General features: G+C 34.9%; 1 protein-coding gene across 50 annotated transcripts in view; it reads left to right on the forward strand.

Annotated features, from left to right (window-relative positions):
- Positions 1–15,325, forward strand: part of HDAC9 (histone deacetylase 9) — a 546,893-nt gene that overhangs the window by 479,199 nt on the left and 52,369 nt on the right. For all 50 annotated transcript variants that reach the window (XM_070264631.1, XM_070264612.1, XM_070264643.1 and 47 more), the window contains one exon: positions 277–398. In XM_070264631.1, the coding sequence (XP_070120732.1) occupies positions 277–398 (122 nt within the window). The remainder of the gene's footprint in view (positions 1–276; positions 399–15,325) is intronic.

Here is a 15,325-nt window from a genome sequence, read left to right on the forward strand (position 1 = left end):
ACTCAGACTCTTGGTAAATTCTCTGTTAGTGAAGCGAACTTTTTTATGTGATCGTGTGACCAAACACACAGCGGGCATTCTGACGCATCCTGCATCATTCCATAACATACTGCTCAACAGTGAACTTGGTTACATGAGGCTGTGGTTTGTACACACTAAAAAGAAAGAACATAAACACAGCTGAGACACATGTTACAGCATGTGTAACTGATTGTTGCTGACCAACATGCAGTAAAAACTCCAGTGCAAATGGTGAACCTTCTTTTTCTTGTGTAGGGCTGCCCACCACACGTCATTGGATCAAAGCTCTCCACCCCTGAGTGGAACGTCTCCATCCTACAAATATACATTACCAGGAGCACAAGATGCAAAGGACGATTTCCCCCTTCGAAAAACTGGTAAGTTGGTTTAACAAGAGGACTCCACTTGCTCTTCCATAACATACCTGTAGTTTCATTTTGCAATCCCTCTAGAGGAAAGTCACAGAATTTGAATCATAACTATTATGGCCTCTTCACATCCACCCTCAATGTAGACAAATATATGTGTGTGCGCACATCTATTTCTACATCAATTGATTCAGTATATAACCAAAGAAGCTTTTTGAATTTAAAGGTTTATCACATTTGGATTTTAGAGAAATTATTTTCTTATTAGCAATAAAGAATAGATTAAGGGAAACAGAAATTTTATTTCTCAGGAAATTTAAATCTTCTCCATTAATGAGGAACTCTTTAATTTCCTCCGTTTATCTGATTTCTGTTGAGCCTCAACCATTTACTACAAAAATGGACATCATAAACTATTTTTCCTTACACTTTTAAAAAACCTTAAATTTAATTGTTTATTAAAACACATAAGACCAAAGTTAGCATCTGAGTAAGTGACTTGCCTAATGTCTCACAGATTACAGTAGATCTCAGGGTAAAGCTTTGTAGCTAATAATCTCCTGTAATTATATTAAAATTTGCTTAGGGGAACTAGGACAATGAAGCTTCTATTTAGAATTTAGTAAACAGCTCTGTGGCTGTAAGGCCTGTATTTATTTTCCCATCTTCTTTGTTTTAGCCTTCTGATATGTGCATATTTAATTTGTTATATGCTCTTACCTCTATAATAAATATATTTAAACTTTGGCTAGATATCAGCATAAGTAGCATTTGTGTACTAAATCTTACGATGTTTTTCAAATATAGTTCTTTACAGAAAGTTGTAAATTTAAAAATTTTTATATCCACAATTGATCTGAAAAGGTCTTTAGGGAAGATAATTTGGTCCATTGTATTTTACTCAGGTCTACTTGGAGAAGTATAGATCTATGTAATTTGTGTAAATGATTTCAAATAATTATATTCATTTTCCCAAGCCATTTTGAATAGTTAAAATGCATATAGATTGTAAAAAACACATGCTGAAGCTATTTTCTGTCATATAATTTGCCTATAGCATAATGAAGATTTAAAAATAAAATCAATCCTGAGTAAGAGTTTTTTACCTACCATCTAGCCCATATTGTACCAGGCACTGGGAAAGGATGGTCAAGTATTGCAAAACAATCTGTGAGTCTTTATTTTAATCACCCAAAGACTTTTGCATTTCTACTATAAGTCCATAGGTGCAGTAAAATACTTCAGTAGAAGGCTATGCAAAGGAAAGAATGAGTTTTATGTATTGCATCAAAATTTCACACTATTATTTACAAATCAGATTGCCTTTTGTGTAAATAAACTTCCCTGGAATGAAAGGAAGAAAGCAAAGAGTGAGTCTCCATGTATTTCTAAAACATAGAGTATAGTTTGAGAAAATTGATCCATAAAGGACATGAGTTTTAGAATGTGGGGACTTTGATCTGCAGCCTTGACATTTAGTTGCACCAATGGCATGTGCAGGAACTATTGACAGAGATTATATGACTATTGCCCCAGGTCTCAGGGCAGTGACTGGCATTCAAGAGCCCAAGGAGTCACTAAAAGGAAAGAAAACACAAGTCCCCTCATGGCGGGAGGTTAGTGATGAGTGATATAGTTACATTCACAGAGAAAGACTTCTACCCTGCTGTGCACACAGCCTTTGAATATATTCTTACCACTGGGAGATTGAAAACTGACTGCAGAACTGACACCGACTCTGAAAAGAAGTGGCATTTGGAACCAACAAGCATCTAGAAAGAAAACCTGATCTTTTTCAATACTTAAGAACAAGTACTGAAAACCCATACTTGTGTCTCACTGTTTCCATGAGAACAGCTTAGGATTTTTCTTCTGTGAAGAATGAATAGCAAGCCATTAGTTTATTATTGTAGAAATTCTCAATCCACAACAAAATTCAAAAAGAAGTCCTGCTCAGGATATATGTTACAAAATTTTATTCAAATCTGTATTAATATGAAAGATATTTTCTGTTTCTGTCTATATGATATATAATAATAATGAGAAGATACAGCCCTTGTCTTTTCTAGTGGTATGTTTTCTGTATTTGCCTGATATTTTGTTTCTTCCCTTTATATTGAAAATCTGATATTTATGAAGTGTCAGGCTATTGATGTGTAAATCCAAACATTTTCAAGCATTGCAGCAATAAAGTTTGTGAACAGCCATTAATACTTTTATATCTCTACCGCGGTTTCAAAATATTCCTTAATTCAATTTCTATTGTCTTAAGAAAACTGTGATATAATTAAATACAGATGTTCCCTACACATTATCTAAAATACTTAGAGATACCCTTCATTAATTACAAATAGGTGGAACTCTTCCGAATTTTATAAATATAATCCAATCCACTGTGAGAAAGTTTAGACATATATTTGCACTAAATAGAAGAGCATTGAAATACAGTCAAATAATAGTTTTTACTTCAGCATTTGCTATATTTTAGTGGCTCAATAGTTATTACAAAAAAAGTAAACAGTAAACTATTACCATAATTAAACATATGTGATGATTGGGGAAACGGTTTAAGATAATTTTCACATAAAGCTACATCATATTAAATGAAATTGTATTAAATGAACGCAGCATTGATCACATAGTGTAAATACCAGGACAGCCATAATACAGTCAAGCTTTTTCTATTTGGGTCTGATTATCCTCCTCTGTTTCACTGATTCAATCTTAGATTTAAAAGAAGTTGTTAAATAAAGTGGATTCTATCTTTTGATCCGCATGTAATATCAAATACTTTGAATTTCTTTTTAACCTACAACGGTGGTACCGAATTGCCAATATGTATTAGCAGGATTTAAGGGAGAAAAGCTGGAACCAGAGTAAGCAAAGTCCTAATGACCTTCAAATGGTTAAAATGGCCCCAGGGGTATCCCTTGAGCCGTGAGCGCAATTTGGAACCTCTCTTGACCTCTTAGGACCCAGCCGCACAGTGACAGTCTAGGAACAGTCAACCATAGAAGTCTCGTTTGCCTGCAGAAATCTGACCTTCGTCATGCAAAGTGGACCTTTACTTCCTTCCCCTTAGGAGAATGATAGTTGCTCATAGAATTGGGGCATTTTGGAAAAAACATCAGAATAGAAATAGTTGGCTCTAATCAGGCCCATTCCTAGTTCACTTTTCTTTTAAATGTAGGAGTTGAGAGACTTTTGCTCCTTGCACAACAAGGAACATCAAAGGCTTTCATAATTGGTTGTGAAGCTGGAAATAAAATAATTGTTTTTAATTTTTATATTTATTGCCCCCCTTAAAGTAGCACTTCCTTTTAGAATTACCCTCTGTGATTCCTTTTGTCCCATAACACAAGGATTTGTGGATACTGAAATTTGGAATATTTTACTAAACTTCATGTTTTGGCTGCAAATTATATCATGCTGTAGTGGGTGACTTTTTCCCCTAATATAGTATACTGCTGGGCTGATAATAAACTATAAAATAGGGAAAGGAAGCTTCTGGGTCCAGGAACTTTGAAATAGTACATATTTCTCACAAAGATACTGCATATGTGGTGACTTTGAACTGACCTTCAAAACCGTTTGAATTGGATCCTGTTGCAGTGAGTGTGTGCATATGTTTCATAAAATATTATGGTAAAAAATTCTAGAGGTTTTATGCTCCATTATATTACTGGGGTCTTACCCAGTGAACTTTGCCTCTCTTTGAATCTTACAGTCTTTCCATTTAATACTTCTGAACAAAGTGAGTTGGCTGGCTAGATTAACCTCTTAAAGTGCACAAGCCATATAAAGCTTGGCTTGGGCTAATAGGAGTGTTCCAGCCCCACTGAAATATTCATTTTAATGGTCAGCAGCACTAGAATAAGACTCAAAGATGGAAAGGGTCCAAACATAAGTTAGGGTTTTGGAAGGCCAATGTCATTTTCCACACTGAGTAAATTGGAAAGAAGGCAGAAATGAGATATATAGCTTTATAAATCTCTCTCAGTGTAGCAGTTAGAAGTTATGTTGTGGTACCTTGGTGACCTGTTCAAGTTATTATAACTCAGAATTAATACAAGGAGGTTTTTTTAAAAAAAAGTTTTAAAATCTCCCTTGCTCTCCCCTCTCTCTCTAGTTCTGTCTTTCTCATAATACACAAACACATGTACATGAGCACACATGAACATGTACACACATTTCTGCACAGATAACATTAAGATAGCATTAAGGCTTATAAAAATCTTCACTCAGAATCTTATTCCAGACTGACAAAAACTGGAGCATTTTTATATATCTTAGTACTCTATCTTAGTTCCATTGTTGTGGCTATTCTTGCTTAAAATGATTGAAATATACTCTCTGTGATAAATTTTATACCAGCTTTCCCAGAATTGAGAAGCAATCTGGCACAGTAACAAAGGCTTTGAATCCACCTACTGGTTGGAAATCTGGATCCTCAATCTTTGGAAATTTACTTAACTCTTTAAGCCATTATTCCCTCATCTGTAAAATGGGAATAATGATTGCACTTGGTTCATACAGCTATTTTGAGGATTCAGTTAAGTAATGCATGTAATGCACATAAGATCATACTCATGACTTAGGAAGTGCTTGTTAATCTTAACATGTTTCTAATTGATAAGGAATTGAGTTTCATTTATTTTCATCAGGTTAAAACTAAACCTCTTATTGTGGAAAGTCTTTTTAATATCTTGTATTCTGCCACCTTTATTGATAAAACCGGTAAACTGAGGAGAAAGTGATAAATATTTTCTTTTTAAGCTATGTGCAACTTGCAATGCTAATGTCAAGATAGGAATAAAGGTCTTTGTTAATTCTGCACACTCTTTGGCATTTCAGAGCCCATTATGGTGTCAAAAAGTAGCAAAAACTTGTTTCTGTCCTTTTACCATGGGAGGAACACTAATTGATGCTCTGTGCTCACTAGAGCCAAACTGAGTTTTAATTTCTGCCACTAACTTCATTTTTAAATTAATAGAGTTTAATTTTTAGAACAGTTTTAGGTTTACAGAAAAATTGAGCAGCTGGTACAGAGGGTTCCCATATTATTCTCCCCTCTCTCCCACAGTCTCAACTCTTACTAACATCTTGCATTAGTGTGGTACCTTTGATACAATTAATAAACCACTCTCCATACACTCTTATTAACATAGTCCATAATTTACGTTAAGGTTTACTTTTTGTGTAGTAAAGTTCTGTAGATTTTGACAAATGCATAATGTCATGTCATGTATCCACCATTAACACTATAATGCAGAATAGTTTCACTGCTCTAAAAATGTTCTGTGTCCTATCTATTCATCCCTTCTCCTGACCAGCCCCTGGTAACCAGTGATATCTGTCCTGTCTGTAGTTTTGCCTTCTGCAGAATGTCATATAGTTGGAATCATACAGTATGGAGCCTTTTCAGACTGGCTTCTTTCACTTGGCAATATACGTTTAAGATTGCTCCCTGTCTTTTTGTGGCTTGAAAACTCATGTCTTTTTACTGCTGAATAAGGTTGCATTGCATGGATGAACCACAGTTTATCCATTTACCTATTGAAAGACATCTTGGTTCCTTCCAAGTTTCAGCAAATACGAATAAAGCTGCTGTAAGCATTCCTGTGTAGGTTTTTGTGTGGATAACAGTTTTCAACTTGAGTAGGTAAATACCCAGGAGTGCAGTAGCTAGATCTTATAGTAAGACTATGTTTAGTTTTGTAAGAAACTGCCAAATTGTCTTTCAAAGTGGTCATACCATTTTGCATGCCCCCCTGCAGGAGATCAGAGTTCCTGTTGCTCCACATACTCACCAGCATTGGTATTTTCAGTTTCAGTTTTTTGGATTTTACCCGTTCTAATAGGCATATTGTGTTTTCTCATTGTAGTTTTAGTTTGTAATTTCCTGATATTAGCATGGTGTATCTTTCTCCATCCTTTTACTTTTAATCTATCTGTGGCAGTATATTTAAAATGGTTTTGTCATAGGCAACATATTGTTGGGTCTTGTTTTTGTTTTGTTATTTTTATCCACTCTGCCAGTATCTTTTAATTAGTGTATCAGACCATTCACATTTAAAGAGGTTATTGATGTAGTTATATTAATATCTACCATGTTTGTAACTGTTTTCTAATCATTGTACTTACTCTGCTTTTTTAATCTCCCTTCTTTTTCTTCCTTCTTTGATTTTAATTGAGCATTTTGTATGATTCCATGTTCTCTGCTGTCTTAGCATATCAATTGTACTTCTCTAAAGAAATTTCTTTTGTGGTTTTCTTAGAGTTTGAATTACACGTTTACAGCTAATCTACATCCACTTTCAAATAACACTATACTGCTTTATGGTATAGGTTCTTTATAACAGAGTATCCCAATTCCTCCCTCCCATCTTTTATAATATTAATTTCACTTTTCCATAAGCTAAAATTACTTAATACATTGTTGATATTATTTTGAATAATCTATTAAGCCAGTTAAAAATAAGAAAAATAAAATATTTTAGTTTACCTTAATTTATTCTTTCTTTTATATAGATCTGAGTTTCTGACCTATGTCTTTTTCTTTCTTGCTGAAGAACTTTATTTATTAGTTCTTGCTGAAGAACTAATATTTCTTACAAGGCAGGTCTACTGGCAACAAATTTCCTTAGTTTTTGTTTGTGTGAGAAGTTTTTATTTCTCTTTCATGTTAAAGGATAATTTCACTGAATACAGAAATCTAGGTTACTGGGGGGTTCTTTGGTTTTGTTTTTGTTTTTAAAGATTTTGTTTTTCCTTTTTTCTCCCCAAAGCCCCCCTGCACATAGTTGTATATTTTTAGTTGTGGGTCCTTCTAGTTGTGGTATGTGGGATGCCTCCTCAGCATGGCTTGATGAGTGGTGCCATGTCCACGCCCAGCATCCAAACCCTCGAAACCCTGGGCTGCAAAGTAGAGCATGGGAACTTAAGCAGTTAGCCATGGGGCCAGCCCTCTAGGTTGCTGGGTTTTTTCTTGCATCGCTTTAAACACTTCACCACACTCTCTTGTGCTTGCACGGTTTCTGACAAGAAATGTGATGTAATTCTTATCCTTATTACTCTATAGGCAAGCTGTTTTCTAATATCCTCTGGTTTCTTTGAAGATTTTCTCTTTGTCTTTGGTTTTCTGCAGTTTGAATATGATATGCTGAGGTGTTTAGTTTTGGGTATGTATACTTCATGCTTCCTGAGATTCCTGTATCTATGGATTCCAGTCATTATTCAAATATTCTTCTGCTCCTTTCTTTCTTTCTTGTTATTCTGGGATTCCCATTATTCATATGTTACATCCTTTGCAATTGTCCCAGAGTTCTGGAGTAGTTTGTTCATTTTTCGTTCTTTTTTTTTTCTTTGCTTTTCGACTTAGGAAGTTTCTGTTGACACGTTTCAAGGTCATTGATTGTTTCCTCAGCCATGTCCAGTCTACTGATGAGCTCATTGAAGGAAATCTTCATTTCTGTGTTTTTGATTTCAAGCATTTCCTTTTGAGTCTTTCTTAGAGTTTCCATTCTGCTTACATTTACCCATATGTGCTTGCATGTTGTCAACCTTTTCCATTAGAGCCCTTAACATATTACTGATAGTTAGTAGTTCTCTATCTGATAATTCCAAAATTACTGTCATCTCTGAGTCTGGTCTGATGCTTGCTTTGTCTCTTCAGACTGTTTTCTCTTGCCTTTCAGCATGGTTTGCAATTTTTTATTGAAAGCTGGACATGATATATTACAAAGTAGAAATTGAGTGGTTAGGATTTGGTGTGAGATTTTATGTTAATCTGGCTGGTACTAGGCTGCCTTTAATGTTGTGGATGAAGCTGCCATGGGCTTTAGATTCCTCATTTGTTTTGTGTTGTTTTGTTTTTCTTCCTCTATTGTCTTGGGGTTTCCCTAAGAGCTCCTTCATACAAAGAGCCTGTGTCTTGCAGCTCTCTCAATTGTAATCTACTGTTATTATTACTGGAACCCAGTTGATATGGTGGTAAGATGTTGGGGAGGTGCCGTGTTCTGTAATCTTGTGATTAAATCTCACTTTTTTAGTGGGCCTGAGTCTATAGTCTGTGACCTCCACAACTGGTTCTTAGCTTCTTTTTATCCTCCCCTTAAGTGAGCTAGAAAGGGTAGAAGGAGCTGGGGTTGGCTAATTGCCCTTCCCTCTAGGTCAAATAAAGATCTGGTAAAATATTTTTCCTTGGAGGGCAGGTTTTTTAATGTTGAATGCTCTGGGTATGTTTTTAAATTTTTGCTTCTCCTCTGGGTATATTTCAAAATGGCTACTTTTCTCCCCTCCTCCACCCCTAATTCGTACCCTCACTTACACAGGAGGGGACTTTTCACTGAGCTTCACTGAAAGAACGTGGTTGGGTTCCTATAAGTAAAACCTATGAATGTGTAGGGTTCTCCCCCGAGACTGGACCCCTGTAGTTTTTAACTCTCAACCTAGCCCACACTGAGCTTCCAGCATTTCATGCCTCCAGCAACTCATCAAAATTAACATGCAAGTGTTCCTACCAGTTACTGGCTCCAGTGGGTTTTGCTCCTACTAACTGATCACGGCTATGATTTTTTAAATTTTGCTTTCTCTCCAGATTTTGGGATATCAGTTTGCTCTGAGACCTCACTTCTCTGATGGATCTAAGAAAATCACTTTGATTTTTAATTTGTTCAGTTTTTTTCTTGTGGTGAAGATGCAAGTGAAGATTTCCAAGCTCTTTTCATGTTTGAGCTGATAGCAGGTCTGCCACTGACTTCCAAACCTATAAAATATTTTAAAAAAAATTTTAAAACACAACTTTTCAGTGTGACAGATTCATATTATAGCAATATAATTGTCTGCCAATTAATTATAATAGATTTTTTTTAAAAAAAAAGATTAACATCAATGATTGACTCTCTTTCTGCTCAGCTTGGTCATGACTAACAAATCTATGTGCTAAAAACAGGACGGAGATAGAATAAACAAATAATATTAAATCACATTTTGGAAGGAATGTAATACTTTGTGCTAAAGTCTTTGCCTAATGATTCATTTTATGGTATTTTGTTCTATGCCCTCATCTATATGTCATCTCTCTCTTCTCCTTAATGGAATCAACACTCCATTGATTTTTGCTATTTTGAAAATAAGTTTTATGAAAAATTGGGTTGGAACAAAGTAAAACCACTATATAAGCAAGACGGGAACTATAAGGACTTTTTTTCTGTGTTTTTCTTACTTTTCTCATACTATCAAACACTAGAAATTTAATAAGGTAAGAAAAACAAACCAGTCTTTGGTCCTCCAAAAATTAGAAAATTCAGCTCCTTTTAACTGTAGGCTTTAATTTTTTACATAGATAATTTACTTTTTAAAAGAAGGCTTTTTTATAGATTTAACCATGTAGATTATGAAAAGTTAGCTATTTTAAACTACCATATCGCATTGATTGTAAGATGCTCATTTTAAAAAAAAACACATCTGAAATCTGGATGGGTCTAATGGATGATATATCATAGTTTAACTAGCAGTGTTTTTTGTTTTTGCATTTTTTTCTTAGTGGTGTACAAAGTAATTGTGCATGATACAGTGATAAATTACTGTAGTATTTACCCAAGAATTAAATGGTTTAGAATAGTAAGATTCCTTATGATAAAGAATCCAAACTTATAATATGTAATTTTTCATTTAAAAATCAAAAAGCATAATGGAAATTAATGTTCCTAAGACGTTTTTGATTCAAAAGTTGGATTTGGTTAGAGATAGAATCAAAGAACAAAATGGTTTAAGTTTCACAATTCAATCAGTGAGAAGCTGGTCTCACAGATTGTACATTCGATATGTGTGATAACTAGTTGGAGCTAAGAGCAAGTGTCATTTGAGAATTGTGTGATAATTAATCAACTTTGTAAGAACTTTGAAAATCGAATTCAATTTATTTGCTTGTGAGGGAAACTAGTGTGAAAAAGTCAATATAGCCTAGAAAGACAAAGCGTCGAAAGTAATCTCATGGTTTGGGGTTATACCTGACTGAGAATTCCAGCATGGTGCTACCAGTTAGAGCTGTGTGACTGTGGGCAAGTTACAGGACTTCTCTGAGCCTCAGTTTTTTCAAGTGTCAAGTATAGGAAATATTTGCCTTGCAGGATTATTGCAAGCAATAAAGATATTGTATGAAAGTGCCCAGCACATTGCCTGACATATGGCAGAGTCTCTGCACATATTACCAGTGTGATATAATGGTATGAGAATACTGGTGTGGCATTCATGGTAGGAATTATTATTAGTAGCCACCTGGTATAATTGTAAAAGAATTAGAATAGCAAAAGGAGTCTAGAGTTGTCGTCTTAACCTCTCATTAATATATGAACTTGAGCATAGCACTTCATGATTTTGGATCTCATATTTCTCAGTTAAGTGAAAGATTTGGACCAAATGATGCCTAAGATTGTGTATAAGCCTAAAAAGGAAATATAGTATTATGTTTCATGAAGAATAGGATAAGCAAATGCTAATAATTTGAAGAACATACAAGAAATAAATGAGGGCGCTTCTGCAGAATTGTATCTCAAATTCATTATAATTAACTATAGCAAAGTCTAATCACATATTTTTCACTCTCCGTAAAATGTTCAATTAGAAACAGGCAGGACATTTTAGATAAGATTGGAAAAAGAAATTGGCAAAAAATAATAATTAAGACTTTTAAAGCATTTAGCCATCTGTTGTATAATCATGATTGAAAATGATTGAAAAATGACTCCTAATGTGTACTATTCACAACTATATAACTTGAAACACTGGGGAAATAGTCCACCTAAATATATGCACTTATATATGTCTAAACATATCTAATGAAATAAATTAAAAGATGATATAAATGATGAAATATTTGCGATTATATTTTCTTTAAATTTTCAGCCACCCACTGAATTACTTTGAAGTGAAAGTGTCCTTTATGGCAAAGAAATCTGAGGGAAACCATTATCTGTTTGCTCAAAAGCTTTCTTAGGGGGCCAGCCCGGTGGCACAGCAGTTAACTTCACATGTTCCATTTCAGTGGCCCAGGGTTTGCCAGTTCAGATCCAGGGTGTGGACATGGCACCGCTTGGCAAGCCATGCTGTGGCAGGCGTCCCACATATAAAGTGGAGGAAGATGGGCATGGATGTTAGCTCAGGGCCAGTCTTCCTCACCAAAAAGAGGAGGATTGGCGGCAGATGTTAGCTCAGGGCTAATCTTTCTTAAAAAAACAAAACAAAACAAAACTTTCTTAGTATTCAGGGCAGCACATAATAAGAGTTTATCCTGGCATGCTAGTTTTTCATCAAGTGGCCTTAATTTACCTACCCAGATGTATCATTATTTCTCTTTACCAATCTCCTCTTTTATAAAGCTATTTGCTTTTGAGCTTCTTAATTTTATTTTTATTTCAATATATGTACTAATTCCTCCATTCTTTACCACCTATCCATATACAAGATAAATTCAAAAGTCATTTTTCATAAAACCTCATTTCTGACATTTTCCTTATCTGTATTCCCACATCACTGTAATTTTTGTTATAAAAGCTGGCAATCATATGCCCATTATTGGATATCATATTTCATACTGTTGTTTTTATCTTGTTCTTCCTGGTTAGATGGTAAAAATGTCCTTGAAGAGAGTGTTTGCAACATCTTCATTTCTTATCTGACAAACCACACCTTGTGCTGGGCCTATTATTGGGTATCACTGTGAATAAAAAAGGATTTTTGCTGTAAAGAAGCTCATAGTCTTCATAGTGAGGTACATGCCGTAGGTTCCTGAAAGTTTGATTGAAAGTCAATTTAATTTAGCATTTGAACCCTTACTTCTCGAGGAACTACTATTTCACATTTCCAGATTATAAACATTCTTGAGTGAAATCAAAGATCCAGGTGCCAGCCCGGTGGCGCAGCAGTTAAGTGTGCATGTTCAGCTTCCATGGCTCGGGGTTCGCCGGTTTGGATCTCGGGTGCGGACATGGCACCATTTGGCAAACTAGGCTGTGGCAGGTGTCCCACATATAAAGTAGAGGAAGATGGGCACGGATGTTAGCTCAGGGCCGGTCTTCCTCAGCAAAAAAAGGAGGATTGGCAGTAGATGTTAGCTCAGGGTTAATCTTCCTCAAAAAACAAAAAGAAGTATGAGTCAAAAAAAAAAGTATGAGTTCCTGTCTTGGTTCTAGACAGTAATGCTCTCTCCAAATGGTGACATGGATAACCCAGTACAGTCCTAGGCTTACCTCTGCTTAATGAGAACAGCAAGACCAAACATTTTCCTCTCAGTTAGTTCTGATCAATTCCTAGGGCTAATTTACTTGGACAGCCTGGGTCAGGTACCAACCTTGAATCAATCACACTCACAGAGAGATAAATTATGCTGGGGGGAGGGGATGGGGAGCTGCCTCACTTGCCAACATTGGAAGTTTGGAGTTTACAGTAACTCTCAGATGACCTGGTCTGAGAATGAAACTCTGACCAGCATTCATCTTTCTAAAGGGCAGCTCCGATCCTATTTACTCTCTTGTTCAAATTGTGTGTGGATTTTTCACACATGCCCTAGGCCTTTCCTCGGTGGGCTCTTCAGATCCTGAATTGCTACTCACTCTTCAAAAGCCATCTTGAGCACTGCAGTTTATAGGAAACTTTTTCAAATCCTCTACCCTCCTTGCCCTAAAGCAATGGTGTTGAAATTTCTTTTACAATTCAACTCCCTTAATTTGCCCTTGCTACCTATTTTATTCCCATGTAAACACTGCCCCTCCATGATAATGAAATTTACTCGGTGGCAGGATTGTGCTTTATTTTTGTGGCCTCAACAATGGAGATCACAGTGTTTTAATGTAATATATCAGCACCTTTCAAATCTTTTTGGCTCTGACAAACTACTACACAACGTGGAACAAAACACACATCTGAAAAACAAATAAAAATTCACAATACTTTGATCATATATAATAGTTTCCTTCCTATTCTATTTTATTTTAAAATGCTGTTTACAACATAATAGATTCATACCACATCCCTCATTTTGCGAAACATTATAGAAGATGATCGTGCAAGGCTTATGAAATGAATATTTGCCCGAGAAGTGCACTGAGAACTTTGTGATATAACTCATGTTTTGGGAATAAGGAATGTGATATTAAGAAGAGTATAAAGATTAATTACGTGATGATGGTGTTTACCTACTTCAGATGCTGTGTTGCTCTGCAGTAAAATACTGACAAACAAGAGAGCAGCAAATTACTTTGCTGTGATAGCTGGTCAAAAATAAATGGGTAATCAGTGGATTTTAAGGTTACTACTGGCAGGAATAATATTTAGATATATATTTTTAAATACATTAGATTTATATGCTGGTACTAGATAACATTGGTTACGAGGTGCTAGATACCATTTTAAGTATCTTATCTATGTATCTTATCGACTCCATACAATAACCCTTGAAATACATCTTTATATTTCTCACCAGTTTTATAGTCAAGGGACCCGTCACAGAGAGGTTAGTAATTTTCCTCAGTTCTCATTTCATTTATATGAGCAGTAAGTGCAATGCCATATCTGCAGACAGGGAGTTTTATTCAGAACCTGGTTTTTTAACCCCTATGTTTTGTACATAAATAAGTGGTATCTAGTATCATTCAAAAAGCCAGTTTTGCTAAAGTTAAAGCACCGTGTTGATCCATCCTAATAAAAATAGTGAATCATAACAATTTGGATTGTACCATTTGTAATTTAACTTTAGTCTAATGGTGAGTAACGTTCAAAATTTTTAGAAATAACATGAGTTTGGATCATTCTTCATATGTTCAACTACTACAGACATTTACTGTTGAAAGCAAATTATTTAAAACCACAAATTGATGTATTCTTTCTTCATTTAAATTCTTAAACATTTTTTTAAAATAAACTATTCCAGAGGTAAAATATCATCATCATTAAAATATGTTTGCCACAAACAATATGAGCTGATTTATTGATCAATGACAGAATTCTGAGAAACTTAAATGTAAAATTAATGCCAAAATATGATACTTTGCAGTCATTATACAAGAAAATATTATTTTCCAAATCCACTAGATTTCTTTAGGGGGTAAGCTTGTAGATACATCACAACTAATATACAGACTTTATGTGTGTTTAACTATTCCATATAGAAGCTATTTTACTTTTTAAATTTATTGTTATTCATTTATAATATAGTTATAAGAAAAAATATGAAGAATATTTCTCGAGCTTTTAAAAACTGTTTCTTAAAGACACACTCATTATGTTTTCATTACCATTACATATACATACATGTAAAATAATTTCCCTTTGGATTTATTACTAGAATAACGTTTGTCTTTTTTGAAGAATTAATATGCTTACTTACTGCAACTATACAATTCTTTATATTTTTCCTTTTGCTCTGTCAGAAACTAAGCTATTCGATTTGCTCCTTTGAATTAGCTATCCTTAGCCTATGCAGAGATTTTCCTTACTTGTGTATTGGCTTATTATAATTCAGATTTTACTGTTTCTTTTTGTAATTAAAAAGGAATCCAGGGGGCCAGCCCCGTGGCCTGGCCGAGTAGTTAAGTTCCCGCATTCTGCTTCATTGGCCCAGGATTTCGCCGGTTTGAATTCTGGGCACAGACATGGCACCGCTCATCAGGCCATGCTGAGGTGGTGTCTCACATGGCACAACTAGAAGGACCCACAACTAAAAATATACAACTATGTACTGGGGGGATTGGGGAAGAAAAAGCAGGAAAAAAAAAAAAAGTTTGACAACAGTTGTTAGTTCAGGTGCCAATCTTAAAAAAAAAAAAAAAAGAAATCCACATTACTTGCAAAAAAATTATATAAATCCATGAAATAGAAACACCTGTAATTTCTATGTTGGCACCATAAGTATTACATTCACTTTTTAATGTCTTCTA

Source organism: Equus caballus, chromosome 4 (assembly GCF_041296265.1).
Source record: "Equus caballus isolate H_3958 breed thoroughbred chromosome 4, TB-T2T, whole genome shotgun sequence".
NCBI lineage: Eukaryota > Metazoa > Chordata > Mammalia > Perissodactyla > Equidae > Equus > Equus caballus.